The 19,267-nt window shown below is 39.6% G+C and overlaps 1 protein-coding gene across 2 annotated transcripts in view; it reads left to right on the top strand.

The window, feature by feature from the left end:
* The window catches only part of vwa8 (von Willebrand factor A domain containing 8), a 68,743-nt gene extending 50,696 nt beyond the window's left edge, over positions 1 to 18,047 (top strand). For both annotated transcript variants that reach the window (XM_083536478.1, XM_083536477.1), the window contains 8 exons: positions 6,091 to 6,199; positions 6,396 to 6,552; positions 9,194 to 9,302; positions 12,849 to 12,974; positions 13,617 to 13,775; positions 16,099 to 16,197; positions 16,585 to 16,823; positions 17,683 to 18,047. In XM_083536478.1, the coding sequence (XP_083392604.1) occupies positions 6,091 to 6,199; positions 6,396 to 6,552; positions 9,194 to 9,302; positions 12,849 to 12,974; positions 13,617 to 13,775; positions 16,099 to 16,197; positions 16,585 to 16,823; positions 17,683 to 17,791 (1,107 nt within the window). In that variant the 3' untranslated portion in view covers positions 17,792 to 18,047. The remainder of the gene's footprint in view (positions 1 to 6,090; positions 6,200 to 6,395; positions 6,553 to 9,193; positions 9,303 to 12,848; positions 12,975 to 13,616; positions 13,776 to 16,098; positions 16,198 to 16,584; positions 16,824 to 17,682) is intronic.
* Positions 18,048 to 19,267: the final 1,220 nt, after the last annotated feature.

Genomic DNA, 19,267 nt, shown 5'->3' with positions numbered 1-19,267 from the left:
AAAGATAAAATGTCCTAACACAAGGTTTCAATATTTCCAGCATGTAGAATGAAGACATGTGCATGAAGAATTTAGTGTTTAGGTTGAGAAGTGTTTAGGCTGATAATGATCAGCAGGTCTTTATCTCACATTATAGGAATAGAGTAAAGAGGCAACATTTCTCCTTTTGCCTCTAGAACATTCCTGTCTGCAGATCAGAGACTAAGATTAAGATTAAGTTGAGTCCTGTATACATGTTCCTCCTGTAGAACACAGGTGTTCTGTACACAGTGGTGTTTGAGTGTGTGGGTGGGTGGAATTAACAGAAACAGTAGCTGGAGACATGTGTCTCTCCGGGTCTTGATGTGGACACATGCTGTTCTGGTGGTCACCTCACTCCTCATGTCTGTGGTATGGCAAGTGTCATCGCCTTTCTGTCTCCTATGTTTGTCCATGTTGAATCTGACCCAGAATCACAGTCTCCGATTGTGAAGCGCTCCAGCAGCTGGGGAAACATTCCACCCTGCAGGCTGTGTGTCTGACCTGCCTGTGTGAAGATGCTCTATTTAAGTGCTCCTAGGGTCATGGAGCATTAATCCTATTGGATCATTTACAACTGAAAAATGACCTGACTAGCACTTTCCCTTACAGCAGCCATTTTTAAAAAGTGTAGTGTTTGTGTCCCTGCTGTGTTCAGATGCCGGATTTTATTCAAGACACACTTCGGTGGTACTCCTGTTACCCTGGTGTTAATGATTTTAACACCATGTGGTTTGCATTAATCACCGATAGACATTTTTATTAAAATGTTGATTTTTTAACCTACCTTTATTACGCCATTCATCAAACTGATTTACTGTTCTCTACTTTTGGCTCAAACTGGTTCATAATGTGAGTCTCAGTAGGAACAATACTGGGTAAAGTGTTAAGGAGTGAAAGTTTGACTTTGCTGTAATTAAGAATTCATGTGGGTCTTCTTATTAGTATGCGGTATTATGCATCTTAAAGTCTTCCTCTCAGTGTGTGCTCTGTGCTGTATGTTGCGTCCACACCAGGACGCTTCAGCAGACTCCGAGCACCACATTCCTGGCATTCCGACCCAGGATGTCGCTGTGGCCATTGGGATGTTGCCAATGTGAACTGACCTAGTCTCAGCATTAGACGCTCTGTCCACAGCTCATGGAACCTCTTATACCTTTTGTACACTTACAAGGTCACAAGAATCAGTGTCTTAAATGTTGCATGGGGTTTTTTACAGAAACAGAAGAATGGTGCTAGAATGAACTTTTCCAATTATTAACTGTATTCCATATTTGAGTATTATATGAGAACATGATGCCTAAACATGATTACTAATCTCAGAACAGAACAGCAGAAAACCACATTGGATCCCACTGTTGTCACCCAGTCAGTGGGCACAGGGTCAGCAGATAAACTTGTCTGGCCATTCTCCCATGACCTCTCTCATCAACAAGGCATTTTCTCCCACAGAACCACCACTTAGTGTTTTTTTCACACTGTAAAGACTGGAGAATGCTGTGTGTGAAAAAAAATCCCTCGAGATTAGCAGTTTCTGAAATATTTAAACCAGCCTGTCTGGCCCATGCCAGTGTCAAGGTCACTCAGATCACATGCTCAATTTTACCCTGATACTTTGTTAGCATACAGTGAAGCTCTTGTCCTGTACCTCCATGAGTTTATGCATTTTCTGCTGCCACATATCTGATTGGATAATTGCATGAATAAGCAGGTGAATGTCATGTCATTCACTTTATATATATTTAGTTTGATTACTAGATTGTAATTAGTGCTGCAGTGCTTTGAGTACTTTGATATTTTGGAATTTCGTTATTGCGTTACAAAAATTAATTCTTGAAGAATTTTTGTCATAATTTTAAATGTTGCAGTTTGTTTAATTCTGCACTTAACCTGATCATGTCCCCTAAGTCAGAATGTGCTGGATTTCTCTCCCTTTATACTGTATGTAGAGTCCGTGTGTGAAATACGAATGTACATTTTTGTACACTATACAATATCGGTGCAGACAGATGTCTCTATAAGAGCAAACACAATGGGGCCTGAAAGCACACACAGCCTGAGTGTGGGATAGGAAAGCAGCCGAACTCAAGCCTGCATAGTGATTATATAAACTGCTTTACTAATACCTGATATTAGATAAATATATATAATATTTTGCTGTGTGCAGTCTAATTATTCATTCAGGCCACAACATAGTATCTCCTTATTCAGAATGGTTCTGAAATATATATATATATATATATATATATATATATATATATATATATATATATATATATATATATATATATATATATATATATATATATATATAAAGAGTTTATTTGCCAGCTGAAACGGCCTTTTAAAAGACCAATAGGGTTGTATTGATGTAATTGTACAATAGTATGAATTCTTTATTCAGGTTTTGACTGCTCATGGTCAGTGTTACATTCAAGGACAAGCAAATACCCAATGCCAAAATGCAGTAATAAACTCAAATGATTGGCTGCTAAGTATCCTGAAGTAGAACATTAAAACAACATAGCACAATAAAATATTACATTTTAACTCTTTAGCCCATACATTAGCTGAAAAAAATATCAAAGGAAAAATGTCTGTCCTTTGACACAATATATGACCAATACATTTTGTTTAATTATACTTAGAATCACAAAATAGCAACATGCAAGACATTTAAGCTACTATAAGACCAGGCTGTGACTCTAATTTATGTTCAGATAAAACTTTTTTATGGGGTAGTTCTCCATGTTGTTGTATAGATATTAATGACCAACTACTATGCTCTACAGATTGCAACAGTGAAAAATGTAGAAAACACAAACAGGCCATGCAAGAAATAAATATCACAACAGACGGTTATAAAAATGTAAGGAAGTACTTATAATAGCCACCGAAAATCCTTTGAGCACTTCAAGCTGAATATCTTGCCATTGTAGTTTATTTTTTTTTTTTTTAGATGATATTTAGGATCAGACTTGCAGCATCGTGATGGTGAACTGGTTCTGACATCATTTGAATAAGAATGTTAAGGGATTTTCAGTGAGGTGAAATGTGAGCAATCAGTTATAATGTTGAAAAAAGGCTTTGTGCACACATGCATGTGTGCTTATGGGATTATGAGTGCTCTTATCAGTTGGCTTTTTGATCTTCAGTGACCTTTATATCAATGACTTGACAGCGAATGATCTTAAAAGGTATATTAACTAGGCTTGCATGCTTAATTTAGAAGACTGGCCCTCTTTTAGACTCTCTTTGATGGCATTTGCAGGGGTGGCCTAAAAAAAAATAAAAAGAAGAAAATTCTTCAGTCTATATGTGGGAAAGCATTTATCTTCGGTCTTAAGCTCTCGGTCATGCTGTAGTCATGTGTCATAATGCGGCCTATATTATAAACTTTTAATCCTAAACCTTCAAATTGTATAGATTTTCTTTAATTGAATTAATACTTCAGTTTAATAGAGTTGATTGTGTTGGACAGGTAGAATGCTGGAATGTCTTTTTGTTTGTTCAACCCTATTCTAGGGATTTGCAGGTTTTCAGCCGTCTCCCTCAATTCATTTTCTCTTTCTTCTCCGTGCCTCCCTCTGCCTTGAGGCACTGCAGGAGAGCCGGGTCTTATCTGAGTGAGCTCTTTCTGTTGACGCATAAAGAAAACAATAGCGGTAGCTCTCGACAGTTGTTGTGGTTTGACGCACCTGGATCATTCTCACCACATCACTCTGTGAGTCGGTGTAGCCGTCTTGTGCGTGTGGAATAAATGTTGTTGCTTCATATAACCACATATCAATCATGTGAGCACTACCCAGGCTGAGTTGTCGGATTTAAACAAAGGATTAAACATCTGTGGCTGTAGCTGAATTCATCTGCATTCTTATCAGTGATCCAACTGAGCTTGGGTTGAGATAAAGGAGTGACTGTGGTGTAAATTTCTGGCTGATCTAACGCCACGTCACATACAGTCCCTTCAAGATCTGTCCTTGGGGAAATAAGAAACATACGACTGCTTCAGCTTTAGTGTCACTCCACTTACTGTTCAGCTCAGACTAAACATTGGATGTTCAAGTGTGTCATCAAAATCCCAACTAACTACGGCTTTTGGCTGGACAGGAGGGAACTGACCAACAGATTTACATCAGTTATGTGATGTGTCCTAAATCTCTTGCTGACAGGACACTTCTGTCTAAAGTGGGACCTGGGAAAATCTTTTTTTTTACAGTTTAAAGCATTTGTATGTGACCCGCTTAAGGGGCGCACAGATCAATCACGTCTCCTCTTATCTTTTTTTACAGATTAGTCTTAAGGGCAAATTGTATTCGAACTGCTAGCTTAAATGAGTAGACTCGTGCTAATAACAGGATTCATACAGTACAGAGGCTCCTGGCTAGTATGTGCTGAACACATGGGACATTCTGCAAGTTGTGCAGAAGAGAAATTATCTCCATCTTGGCATGTATTATCGTGATATCTATGTCACATAGCTTGCGATAGCATTATGACATTTAATAGTTCAATACAGTTTATAACTGACTGAACTATGCTAGTGAAATGAGCTCTGTTCATCTCAAATATTTTTTAGTTTGGTGGTGGAGGACAATGTCTAATATGGCAGCCCACAATCTCCCATAGTTTTTATCTGCATTGAGATCTGCTGACTGTGAAAGCTTATAATATGTCATTTATATTATGATCATTTGGCCATAGTCCAGGACAGAGCTATGTGTGACTATGATTCAATAAATGACGATTCATTTTCTTGAATTATTGCATACATCGATTATGAGAAAATTTTTACGTAGCCGATTGTCCAATTAGTACATTTTTGTACGAGTAAAAAAAAAGTTCTCATTGTGTATATGGCATAAATATTCTTCAAGAACCTTTTTAGTGTTTAATATCCCCTTCATCACGATTCAGTTCTTCTGAATAGATTTTGGTTCCACTCAGTTTGCTTCTCTGCCTGTGTGTCCTTCTGCAGCCCTCATGTGCAGACAGGGCAAGCAGACCCTAGGCTCCAGCTTTATTTACTCTGTGAAGTATAATGATCCGTAAGTGCTGACTCAACCCATCACACCTGTCTCCAATCCACACAGACCTGGAGTGCTTGCAGCCTGCTCTGCTCTGAGTAATTCTGCTTTTGCATATGAGTGATTCACCGACATGCAAACGCAGGGGCAGACTGAGATCTCGGCATGGAGCATGTTTGCAGTTCCTGGGTTGTTGTTGTCTGCTTCATTCAGATGAAGATGCTGATGGGGGTTTGCGAAGAGCTTGCGGCACTGCTTTCCTGTAGGTGTGTGTACATGGTGTGTGTATGGCTGCCTGCTCTTCATAACTCAGCACAATTGATATCAGTTCCTAGGGCAAACAGGGTGGGCCTCGTGACAAGTGTTCTTTTAGATTGTAGACTTCCTCAACTGCTCTTTCCAAAATGATTCAGCAAAACGAGAAATGTTCTGTATGGGACTCTTTACTGTATTGACATAAAGTACAGTTAGCATTCGACCACATGCTATCAATTCTGAAAAAACTCGGGCAATAAGCACAGTGTTTGATTGAGCATTAACTTACTCTTACAGAACAGGAGTTATTATACTATTATAGCCACAAATATCTCCCAGCAGGGGCCAGAGAGGAGTGTCTGGAGGTCATGGACCTCTGCGCTTTTGTGTGTGTGTGTGCAAGCATTAAAGAGCTGCTGAGATGCTTTTAAAGCTGGGTGATCAGAGAGGATGCCGATGCTGGATATGTGTGAATATATAGAAAGGCTACAAAGAACTCCATTTCCAGGTCAGAAGTAGGTGGAGACGTAGACCTTTCCTGCACACACATGAACGAAAGTATTCATTCGCATTTATTTGCATACACAAAACACACACACACCTTTAAAGGCATCTTGAAGACAATCTTGTGTAATACCTCCAATAATTATAATAAATGCTCTAAAATGCTATAAAACACATTTTATGTGTATCAGGGAGTAAATATGTATGATGTATTTCTACATATATTTTGATATATGAACAATCTGTTTGCTATTCCAACTCTTCTTTATTCAAAATTATGTTTCAGATCACCATTCAGAGAGACAGTGGCCTTGATGTCACTGCACCAAAACATGGCAAGATTGACCCCATGAATGCCCCTCATGTAGGGGGTAATCAGTGGGCAGGAGGCACGGGTAGGTTTTATTTTTTATAATTTTATGGGTTTTTTTTCCCCCACAAATGTTTATCTTTCCATCAATTGCAGTTCTGTATCATTTGTTTGATCTGTTCTCACACTATAATAAAACATAAGAAAAATGCAATCAAATGATTAATTATTACAATTATTTTAAAGAATTATTAATAAAAGTTCATTCTGTGGTCCTGCAGGGGGCAGAGACACAGCAGGCCTCGGGGGAAAGGGAGGTCCGTACCGTCTAGATGCTGGCCATAAAGTCTACCAGATCTCCCAGGCTGAGAAAGACGCTGTTCCTGAAGAAGTGAAGAAAGCTTCACGAGAAATGGCCGAGAAGGCTTTTAAAGAGAGGTATACTCATTCATGAGAGTTGCTGAAGAACGTCACTGCCTCTATTTGTGGTGTTTACATGTGCGTGTGGACATGTGCGTGTACACGTACATGCGTAATGACAGGTAGATACACTGAAGCACAGAGCTGCTTCAATAGGCTTCAGTGTAGTGAAGCTTCAGAAGCCAAAGAGCTCCACCAGAGGCAGCTATTTCAAAAATGCACCCCGTGAATACCGCAATTCATGCGACTCGGTGTGTGCGCGCGAGTGGGAGAGAGAAGCCACAGAGTGCAGGATGAGAGGGCTTGGAAATGAAGGAAGCTTCTGTTTTTGCTTATTTTCTCCTCCGTGCATCTTGTGTCCGCACCCAAGCGTCTCACATCTAAAGCAAGTTTCACACACACATCCGTCAATGCACAGAGAGCCAAAAAAAAGCGCCTGGTCTTCAAGTGACACGTTTATAAAGAGGTTCATGATATGAACAGACAATTATTCTGTAATTTGATCTTTTAAATGACGCATTATTTCTGGAACATTCTGGAACAGTCTGGAACTTATATTGCAGCTTTGCTTTTCACGCTGCTTTTGATTCAGTGTGTGCGTTTGTGAATTTAGTTTGCACGGTAACCCATTATATCCTGTTATGTATTCTGCATGCTTTTTATCACGTTCTCAACTGCTCAATCTCAGGGTTTGTTGTGCTAAGTCGTTTTTTTTACAGGAAGTGGAATTGAATTTTCCTTTGTTTGTTCGAATGTAACATATCAAATTGGGAGCCAGCAGTCATGTAATCTGAGCAGGTTTCGAGTAAAAAGTGATGACAACCTGCTGAACCAATTCTTTTCACCTTTTCAGCCGAATATTGATCATCTCAGACTAAAATTTTATCTCGTTTCTCGCTCTTTCTCTTACACACACACACACACACACACACACACACACACACACACACTGACCACACTTTGTGGTCTGTGGACAGGTCTGGAATTCAGCAGAAAATAGCAGCACGGCCTGTCCTTCTCCAATAGCACTACATAAAGAATGTGAGCTTTTTTGGCCAGTCAGGAAACCCACAACCATTCACTGCTCTAAATGTGTGTATGTGTGTGTGAGAAAGTGGGACAGAGCACAGGAGGAAAAAAAGAAAAGACAGACAAAGGAGAAAGCTTGCCTGTTGCTACTTTTTCACGCGACCGAGGTTATCACTCCCTAACCCGTATAATTTCTCAAAGTTTCAAAGTCTCACTACAGTCTGCCAAAGAGATGTCTTCGAGTGCCTTACGCACATCTGCTCCAGATGGCTACCGAAGATGAAGGTGGCTTGTTTAGCCGTGTGATGAGAAGAGACTGTTCTATGATCTCACCTGTGTAAAAACCTGAAAGCTGCTCAGCAGTATAGTCTGTGTACATGTTAGGCTTCACTTCCCATCTATGACTTCAAACGCCTGTCACGCACAAACACACACACACACACACACACACACACACACACACACACACACACACGATGAACTGCCCTTATCGTTTTGCTCTGCCTGGATCAGAGTAAGGTAGGATTAACACAGGTCTGTAGGGATTATTGTATTTAAGTGTGCCATGTGTCACCTGGACAGCATGTTACACCTGCTGAAGAAGGCACATAGATCTGTCAGTACTGCAGGCACACGTCCAATAGAGAACAGATCCAGATCAAACTAAAGAGGGGCAGTATGGTGGGTGTGCTGCCCCTAGGGCCGTCAGGACTTCTCACATATGGCAGTGCTCATTAGAGGCCTCTTACAAGCAAGTGCTCATCCTCACTGCTGATCTCACGGACAGATGGCTGTATCACTCGGATCATAAAATAGAAGCACCAGGTTTTTTTTCTCTAACACATGTCTCCAGTGACATTATTATATGCAGAATCTTAAAAGAGGGTAAACAAGTCATAGTATACTGATCTACCATTGTTTTACTGTAGACCTAGCAAAGTGGATTGAACATTTTAAAAATGACTATAACAGATAACAAATGTATACAAATACATTTAAACAAATAAATACAAAATATCAGTTTCTGTAGCAGACTCGCATACATTTGTCAATTAATTAGCTAAAGGAAGCTTATTGGTCCAAAGACTAGCCAGTCTTGAGAATCTAGAAGTGACTTCAAGTCAAAAGTGGCTACATGAAGTGCCATTGAAAGACACTCGTGTTTGTTTCTTAACTGAGGAACTTTATCTAGCCAAACCACTTCTAAAAGTACATGTAGATTACAATTAATGCAGTTCGCGATATTTTTTTTAGCCTTCTGTTACCTGCAATGCAAATGAAAAATGAAATGAAAACACTGTTAAAACTGTGGCAAAAACTGTGTCTCATGAGATGGTTTTTAAGGAAAAGGGCTAAGTGGAGCAGCTCTCCTCTGACTGGGAGTGGAGTTCATTTTTGGACTGGAAAACTTTAAACACAAACCTGAAATGAATACAAAGAGGCACATCTGCTCTTTGGTATTATTCTGGCATTGTTTTTCTAAAGTATAGTTAAAATGAGGTATGCTTAATAAGAAACACTTAAACACAAATTGTATTACCTTTACCAACAAAAGGACTTGACAATGGTCTGGAATGTTGGTGTAGTTTTAGTATGCTGAGATGTATAACAGAAGTCCTGTGTGTTTCAGATTGAAGGAGATTCAGATGAGCGAGTATGACGCCGCCACCTATGAGCGTTTTTCCGGAGCCGTCCGGCGCCAGGTCCAGTCCCTACGCATCATTCTGGACAGCCTGCAGGTAAACATTTCATTGCAGTTCTCCCAGAGGGTGTGTGCATCGCTTCCAAGAGTGTTTTTTCTTTCCTTTCTCCACACACACACACACACACACACACACACACACACACACACACACACACACACACACACACACACACACCCTCACTTGACTGCTATTACAGCTGCTTCTCTTTTCGTCCTGCATTTGCCCTCAAGTCATGAAACAATTATCCCCTATCACCAAGTGAAACTAAGTACTATTGTTGCTTTTCTGAGTGACCTCTGAGTGGACACCCAGTCATGTAGTGTGCTTTAAAGCATTTTGAAAGGTCTATCTTGGCTCTTCAGCAGCATTTGGTGATTCCCTTTACAGCGAGACAGAGCATTGACTCTAGAGGATCAGGTTCCTCATTGGCAGCCTCACTGAAGAGTTAATGGGAAAATACCATGTCAGGAATTCCATCTTATTTTCTGCTCTCTGCTCTTTGTCTCATTCTCTCTTTATTTGCATTTTTTAATATCTTGGAAGACTATAACTCTTTAAAATAAGGATATTTAAATTGGACCAGTGATTAGCCTCTAAAAACAGAGGCAGTTGTGTGTGACTGTCTTACTGTGTTGTAGCAAGGTGACTTGATATTTCTTTCTTTAGTTGCCCGATGTAGAAAATCTCGCATCTAATTAAGAATTTAAGTATGCATATCCCTTCTAAACAACAGATGCAACTTGCACATGATAAGTAAGTAAATGACAGTTAAACACATCTGTGTAAAAAAAAAGACGGTCGGAATCTTCCATTGTGATGTTGACCTAATTATAAGTCAAATGTAAGCCAGGAGACTTATTGGTTTGTAGTTTATCATGTAACATGAATCATGTATGAATTCGACTGCACATTTGTTCTGCTATGTTGTACGTTTCCTCATTCCCCCCAGCTGTAAACAGGCCCTAATGATAATGTTTAATCTTTATAAGAACAAACCATCACATGTAAATCCACCCAAATATCCGTTTCACACAGCTAGATTACTTTAACATTGGACCTGATTACGTTATGAGAAAATGAGTTTTCCAGAGGCTTTTATTTTTTTGTTATTGTAGTGCAAATGTTGTTGACTTCCCTAAAAAACTTTTCGTACAACAGCTTACACTTAAAAAGTTAAATGAAGGAATTTGTAATTTGGAGTTGAAAATTAGCCTAACAAAGCTCAGCCAAATCTACATGAGCTTGAGTTTCCAAAACAGCACACAGTCTTGCAGGAATGCTCTTTTCTATTCGCCCCAATGTGAAGAGAAACTGATATACAGTAATCCCTTGTTTATCGCGGTGGCTACGTGGCTACGGGGATTCGTGTACCCAACTTTCAAACATATTTCTGAAGTTCTGCCTCAGCTTTGCCTTGTACAGGTACGAGAGCATAGTTGTGTAGAGAGAATGTAGATGTTAAGCCGTATCCATTTATTGCTTTTCTTTAATTTTATTACATTTGACATTTGTCGAGATAATTGTGTACTTGTGAGCACAAACAGCATATGTTACATGAAAATTCTATATTTCCTCATCGTTTGAATAACTGTATGTGCACACCTGAGCATTACTGTGGTATGACAGAGCTCAGAGACATGAAAACAGCATAACTATTATACTAACTTGCTGTTAGAGGAATGAACCGACAAATGCAAAGGAGAAGAACCAAGCTGCATAATTTCTTTGCATGGTGCTGCTCTATAATAAGTGCACAGGAATGGCATATGCATTACCATTAGTCCCATTCTTTCTCACACCTGTACCTGCTTTTCTCATATTCCCACACTTCTCATATTTAATCAAGCTGGCACATTTTAAGTATACCCAGAACCGGCCAACCAGTTTATTATTACAAACTGGATGTGAAAATCAAACTTTTCAGATGTACCAGCTCAAATTTTTTTCCTTTTTCCTAAATGGATAAAAGATTGTTGTTTAACTAATGTAACTAATGATACATTTTTAGAAAGAAAAAAATACACTATTATTATTCTTTAAGTGTCTTTTAGGTTTCAAAGTTTTAGTCAGAAAATCGGTTTACCCAATAAACCCTTAAGGAACCAATAAAGAAATCTTTTTGTCAGGCGAAGGTTACAATAATATATACCGTATGTTTAGGTGCTCTAGAAGGTTGGAAGCTCTATATAAAAGCCATATATCAGTTATGTTACGAATTTCCCTCTTTTTTCGTGTCACTGAGGATGACTTTCTATGTAATGTATTTCAATAGGAAGTATTGTTGGTGCCTCTGCCAGTGTTTTCTTTCTGCCACTGGATACCACAGACGCTGTTTTGTTTCTTTGTTTGCTGTATTGTTTCTTGCTTCTCGTTTGTTATTGCTTTTTTTTAATCTTCAAGCACCATTACTCAAGCAGGAGAATATTTTCATTTGCATTTAAGCAGGAGATTTTATCCTTGTTTTTATTGCTTTATATTCGGTAAATTACTCGCTATTATAAACCGTCGTCAGTGGTTCCTTCCAGTCCAAATTCAGTAAATATATTCTCCCGGTTATCCTCATAGGACACTGCGTTAGAGACACACACATTTATTACAGTTCAACCCTAACCCTTACCCTTACTATATATTTTTTATATTTTATATTTATCTTTTACTCTTATAGAAATAGGGAAAAAAGATTTACCTTTTCTTTACCTTACCATTTCTGTTAGCATTACCCATAATCCTCTACCTCCGTTGATATGAAGACATAGCCAGACGGAGACAGTCGTGCTAAGTGACATGGAAAAAGAAGGAAATTCATGTCTATGAACACGAATCAATAGATTAAAGTTTGTGACTATATCACGGAATGCCGTGAGATTGTGTTGATATACAGTAGTTCACCCACAGCTTCCAGTCTTCTTGTACGACTTAAGTTCAAACCAGCAACCAGATAAGCCTTGTGCCCTAGGCTTTTATGCAGCTATTATTATAGATGTGGCCAAATTGTATTCTGCACGTATTGTTTGTAGTGCATCTCAGGTCATAGTTCTTAGCTGAAGTTTCTGCAGCATTGCAGACACTAGCCAGCAAGTTCCACACTGGATCACAGAAATCATTGTTGTATCGTGAGTGAAACATTTTGTTCTGTGTTATCTGAGTGTGACTGGCAGGACAACAGAGGAGTACAATGTGTGGGATGATGCAGTAGTTCAGGGGATCAGAGGCTAAATGAAAAGCAGATGTGGACATGAATATATGGGATGTTGATGATGTTTTACTCATTGTTCATAAAAGAAGGTGCTCAGGGAGTTTTACTCTTTTTATGTTCGTCTTTCTTTCAGGCAATGTCCAAACATTGGACTGGCGGTGGTACTTTTTAAAAGATTTAACTGATTGTTTCGTCTTCTTTCATCTTGGGGACATTGAGAAAATATCTCACTGCCAGCGGACCTCTTTGGTTTCTAAGATTTTTTATTAACAGTATTAACAATTTTGTCAATCCATTATTGTAAATCTGTTAGATTTTGTAATAAAGCAGCTGTTACATGGTGAGCGTAATATTTTGTGTTGTGTTTAATGCTTCTTTTACAGGCTAAAGGAAAGGAAAGGCAGTGGCTGAAAAACCAGGCATTGGGGGAACTAGATGATGCCAAGATCATTGATGGCCTGACTGGGGAGAAAGCCATTTACAAGCGCAGAGGAGAACTGGAGCCGGAGGTGAGAGATGTATTCTGTCCGTGGCTCTGAAAACATCAAGCTTACCAGAATGCGTTCTGTAGGTCATATATGTATGTGCATTAGCCCAATGCTAAAGGCATTCACCTTATATCTTTTTGAGGGTTTTGTACGTCTTAAAATATTTTAATGCCTTTAATGGCTTCCTGTGTGGTGCAGCTGCTAATTCTATTGCCACTACCATCCATGAGCAGTTCCCTTCCACAAATACCTCAAAACCATAGGTGGGGAGAAAGTGCAGAGAAAAGTGTACCTGATTGGAATTTCATTGGATAAAGTGCACAAAATTATTAGCATGTATAAAGATGGATAGCATCTAGAAAGAAAATAGTGACCGGCTCTATGTCTCAGAGAGTCACATTCTCTTGCGGTTTACGTCATAAATAACTCTCATGCTAAGACTGCTTAGGAATTGAAAAAGCGCTGTAATACGTAGTAAGTGCCTCCTGTGAAATCTATTAAAAAGGTTTTTTTAGCTTTTTGGAATGAAACCCGAGCAAACTAGAATTAACTAGAATTAAGGGAACCACAGGTAATATGTATTAAAATGATGTATGCTCTCTTGAATCCAGTCGCAATGATATATTTAATCTTCTTGATAGTATACTATGTCTCTTGTTGTAGTTGGGCACACCTCAGCAGAAACCCAAGCGCTTGCGTCTGCTAGCTGACGTGTCGGGCAGCATGTACCGCTTTAATGGCGTGGACGGGCGTCTGGAGCGTTCCATGGAAGCTGTGTGTATGGTGATGGAGGCGCTAGAGAACTACGAGCACAAGTTTAAGGTGAGATGCCAGACCACTGCTTTTTTTTACACCTTCACACTCTGGTAACTTTTAGTTTGCTTTCAAGGAGACAGGCACAAGAATAGACCAGTTGGGTGCTTACAATCATTTTCCAAATCCGCTTCTCTCAGTGCTTAATATACTCAGTGTACATCATGCAAAAGTGAGAAGTAAAGAAAGTTTATTTATTTACACAAACTTAGCTCCATAACTACGCACCACGGAAACAGTGACCGTGTTTGCTTCCTCAGTCAGTTGTGTACTGTTGTGTAACAGGGACATCCCCAGTCGTTGACATGCTGTAATGGAGGTTACTATGGAAACAGGGATAACGGGGGCTGAAGAGATCCCCAGAGGCTGACTCATATTTCTGTCACAGCTGTGTGCATGAGTTTTGACCTAAGTGGTCAGTTCTTTCTGTCTTTCTCATTTTTTTCTCTCTTCTCTCATTCACTGTAGCAAGTCCAGCTGCTGGCTGCCATGCAGGAGGCAGTGAATCACTCTATTACTGGAAGCTGTGCTCTACATAGCAATAGCAGCACAAAGTCGATCTGTTCTATTTATTTCCTCTCGGATAATCCGTGGAAGTTCAGCATATGTCACCGAAATTAACTTCACATCAGCCAGGCTTTATTACAGATCAACTTTATGCCCGTTTAACTTGTTAATTCTAGGATGAATTTGGGGTTAATTTGGAAACAAATTAGAAAGAAGGGGGAAATTAGGAGATTTATTGTGTTTTTGTGTCTACAGCCTGAGTCTGCAGGCGCCTGACCCTATGGCCCCATTTTGCTGATGTATATGCATCTATCTGGCCACTTTTTATTTACTTCAGTGGCACCTATGTAACTTACTTGTTTAAAGTCCATCTGACAACTAATCTACATGTCTGACACAGGAGAAGACATCTGGCAACTGTCATTTACACTTTGACCCACACATAAGTTTTATATGTTAATATAATACCTATCAGGCAGGCACACAGAATAGAATAGAATAGAATAGAATAGAATAGAATAGAATAGAATAGAATAGAATAGAATAGAATTATATACTTACAGATGCATACATTTATCATACAATTTATATATATACATTCCACTTCTGGAATGTGTCCTGGAAGTCTTTTTTTCAGAGCTTGTCAAACACCTTCTGCGAATCGCGCTGGATCTCTGCATTGGTGTCAAAACGGCGACCTTTGGGCTGGATCTTCATCTTCAGGAAGAGGTTAAAGTTCGCAGGAGCCAAATCTGGCGAGTAGGGTGGGTGCGGAATCGTGATCGTGCGGCTTGTTCTCCGACGCCCATCATGCACAAGTTGGTACTTTCGGTGGTTGATCTCGTTGAAGGTCTTCCTGATCTATTGTCGTCTTCCAGTTGTTCCGCTCTTGAAGCGCACGTGCCGCTTAAAACACCGCGAAAGACTCATTGCAGCATGTCAAACATCTCTGTGGCAGATTTCACGCACAATGGTCAGAATAGCACCAGTTAGCACTATTACTCTCTAAATGTTGTGATAACACATTGTATATGTGTGTATTTATTTATTTAGAATGTATCAGAATCAGGTTTATTGGCCAAGTGTGTTGACACACACAAGGAATTTGATTCCAGCTGTTAGTGACTCTCAAAGTACAGACATAAATAAAACTATACAGTCAGCTTGGAATACATTCAGCTTGGATATAGGGTATTTATGATATATTTATTTATATATTTATTTATTATTTATTAATAGTATTTATAATACTGTAAAAATGTGCCCAGACTGGAAGGATCTTTTTTATTTTATTTTTATTATTATTTTTTTGGACCAAAACAATGGCATTTGGTGGAAAACAACACTTGCATCTAACTGTTTTACATCGCACTTGTTAGCTGCAGATCAATACGGCATTAATAAACACACTTTTCTCACCACTGTCATCATCAAAACACCATTTGAGGGGGTAAAAATGTTTTCCTCATATAAAAATATGTGATATTGCCACACAATATCTTTATGAAGGTGGTTACAAAATGATTTGGTTGTCTATTTAAAAAAAAATATATATATATATATATATATATATATATATATATATATACAATCTGTTTCCTGTGTGCCCTTAAGCAATAAGTGATTTATGCAACGTCTTTTTAGTTTTTTTATAACCTTCAGTGTCAGGATGCCCTGTGCGCCTGGATAAATGGAAAATACCTATTCAAACAGTTGGCATACCTATATATTTGTCATTCTCAGGATGGAGTCGTTAGTGAATGTATTCTTGTTCTGGAACAGTACATTCATTTCTCTGCTTTCCTGTTGATGCTTTTTTTTGCAGTATGACATAGTGGGCCACTCCGGGGATGGATTTGATATTGAACTGGTGAGATGTGACAAAGTGCCAAAGAACAACAAACAGAGACTGCACGTCTTGAAGGTATGTAGCCTACGTATGTGCTGCGTGCATGCTCTCATGCTTTTCCCCTTTGTTTGGAAATCAGCTTCCTGACAAGCTTTCCTGGAATGAAGCCATCCTTCTAATCATGAAATGTGGCAGGGTGTGCACAGATGAGCATGTTTTAGTATTTGGTTCTGCCAAGAAGGTTAATTTACATTCAAAGAAACAATCTTAGTGAGAATATTTAAACCCGATATATATAGAATGAAGAAACCACGTGTATGCTTTGATAGAGTCATCTGATGAACATAAAGATCAGAGAGATCTATACTTCTCATACACACCTGGCTGTGCAAGTCAAACTCTTTAAAGTCCAACACCACTTGATTTAAATGTGTTTGATATATGTGAATGCTCTGTCTACAGACAATGCATGCACACTCTCAGTTCTGTATGAGCGGAGACTACACGCTGGAAGGCACGGAGCACGCCATAAAGGAGTTGGTGAACGAGGAGGCCGACGAGCACTTTGTCATTGTGCTGAGTGATGCTAATCTGGAGCGCTATGGCATCAGCCCTGACCGATTTGCACGCACACTCACCAGCAACCCTCAGGTCCATGCTTTCGCCATATTTATCGGTTCTCTTGGGGACCAGGCTGAGAGGTGAGCTTCACCCCACTAGCACATTCACATTCAAACACACAGATATTTAGGCTTTGGTTACACATCACTATATTTATTTCTACATTTAAGGAGCAGTTTATAGATTCCTCTTTGCCATTAAAGCCTTTGAAAGTAACAGGAGCGAAGCCAAAAGCTCTTCTTAGATTTGGAGTGGATCTTATTAATGTGCCAGAGATGAAAAAATTTAAATACAACAGAATATAAAATAGTGAAACTACAAAAATGCAACAGTTTTTCTAATATATCTTTAAAATGATTAGATTTTTTATGGCTCTTAAACACTTTCTTTTTTTTTTTTGTAAGATTTATTCCTAATCACAGAATATATATGTTTAAGCTTTAAAAGGCTGGGTTTTGCTTGCTGTGCCAGAATGAGTCCAGTCGGGACAAGTGAAGAGAATATAGCGGCACGAGAGCGATGCCACTCCGGTGGTCAGAACACATTCCACATCGCCTTTAATCTGAGCCCTCACTGACTCAACTCTTTTCAGGCCCACCATGATTTAAAGGCAGGCTTTTAAAAACTAGTGTCCTCCTTAGGGGGACAGAATGACAGTAATGAATGGTCAGTGGAATAGGAAAGGTGGGAGGGCAAGTGAGTGAAAGGAGCTTGGGGCGTCCCTCCATCTTTAGCCCTCTTGCACCCAGCAGGCATTTCCCAAATCCCCCCTCCCCCCAGCTCTCACAAAAGAATCTGTGTGAATGACAGCCTTTGTCGGCCCATTGAGGTCTAGGGGCTCACTTTGATTGCAAGTGAAAGCACATTTGCATTGGTAATGTTTTTTTCTGGGGGGTTGCTGTTGGGGGGTCTTTTCTCTTTATCTCCTCTGACACGTAGGCTCCAGAGAACCCTGCCGGCAGGTCGTTCTTTTGTCGCCATGGACACCAAGGAGATACCTCAAATCCTGCAGCAGATCTTCACCTCCACGATGTTGTCCAGTGCCTAAACGCGCCCCACCACCCAGGATTACCTGTCCAGTGGACTCAAATGCCGCATAGTCCAGTGTCTGTTCTGCTTTTGTGCAAGTGTCTAGTTTTAAAATCTGAAAAAGTTCAATTTAACGTATTTAAAATCACACTCTACCCACTACAGATTGTTGTGTTTATATCCTATTAATACAATCCATGTAATTGTACTTGACGAGTGTTTTATGTGTTCATAATCTACAAGCTACAAAAAAGTAAACAGTCATTTTTATCTGGTGTTCAGTGTACAGATTCCTGACTGTAACCTAAGTGCCCTGTTAAAAGAAGCCAGTGTTACTTAAGACTTGTCACTTGATGGATGAGTTTGTGTGGGTGTTCTCAGGATCCTCCTCCCTCCTCAAGATCACACAGTGGGTATATCTTATGTGAGGCAGAAAAATCGCATGCACCTTATCCGTAAAGTGTTCCTGTTTGATCTGTAAAGAAAGCAGATTCTACAGTGCAACCTTACTCTTGTGTTCCTGTGAATACACCACTAATTCCTCACCGATTGATGGAGGTTGCTCACTTTAACAGAAAATGACTCACTGACAGAAATAATCCTGCCAAAATCACAGATAAACCTTAAGCAATTTCAGGAGCGTTTAGGTTGTTTTTCTATCTTGTTGGTTTATAACCCAGAGTGGGCCTTGTGTTTTTGAATGAACTTAAGCATGATTTTTACTTCACTTCCTCTCTATTCTGACCTCATGTCTTAGGTGTTTTGCGCTTGCAGCATCGATTGGAACGCTGCCAGTCCAACCTCTGGCATTCCCCCATTTAACAGTACACTGTCTTATACTGTAGCACTGCTTGCGCAAGTCCACCCGCCCCTTTCCTCTCGCTCAACCTGGAATCCTCGGCTCTTTCGGGATGCGTGTGTTTTTCCTGTGTTTCAAGCATGCCTTTTCCTTCCTGCACTGCTGGAGCTGATGTTACCCAGCCAGGCTGTCGTGCGCCTCTCTAATGTGCTTGTGGATTCCAGACCCGGGCTCAGATTACACCATGTTCACTGGGTGTTGCTAAGGAGAAAGTGGACCTGTAATTAATATGAGCCGAATAGCAAGCTTTGAAAAGCTTTGGACCATCAGCAGGTGGCACGTACATGTGTGTTAAATGGAGAATGGATGTGGCTCTTGGTCACATGTAATTATTATTTGTTTATTCAAAATTGCATATAAGTAGAATTGGCAGCTCTACATTATAATGGGAAAAGTGTTCAGAAAAGCTGATTTGTGCAATAGGCATCAGTCCAGCAGTTTTTCTGACAGGTTCGAGTTACTCACCAACATAGTTAATGAGCGAATCCTCCCACTGCCCCGAAGACGCAGCTTTAAAAATAACATTTTCAGCGATTGTAATCCATGTTTTGTGTGCGAGCATGTGTGCGTGTGTTACGTACATGCTCATATCCTGTGATTGTCAAATGATCTGTTACTAGATCTTACATGACATTT

This window comes from Silurus aristotelis (assembly GCF_946808225.1).
Source record: "Silurus aristotelis genome assembly, chromosome: 3".
Classification (NCBI taxonomy): Eukaryota; Metazoa; Chordata; class Actinopteri; order Siluriformes; family Siluridae; genus Silurus; species Silurus aristotelis.
The sequence above is the reverse complement of the archived record's forward strand: the minus strand, read 5'-3'. Positions and strand labels throughout refer to the sequence as shown.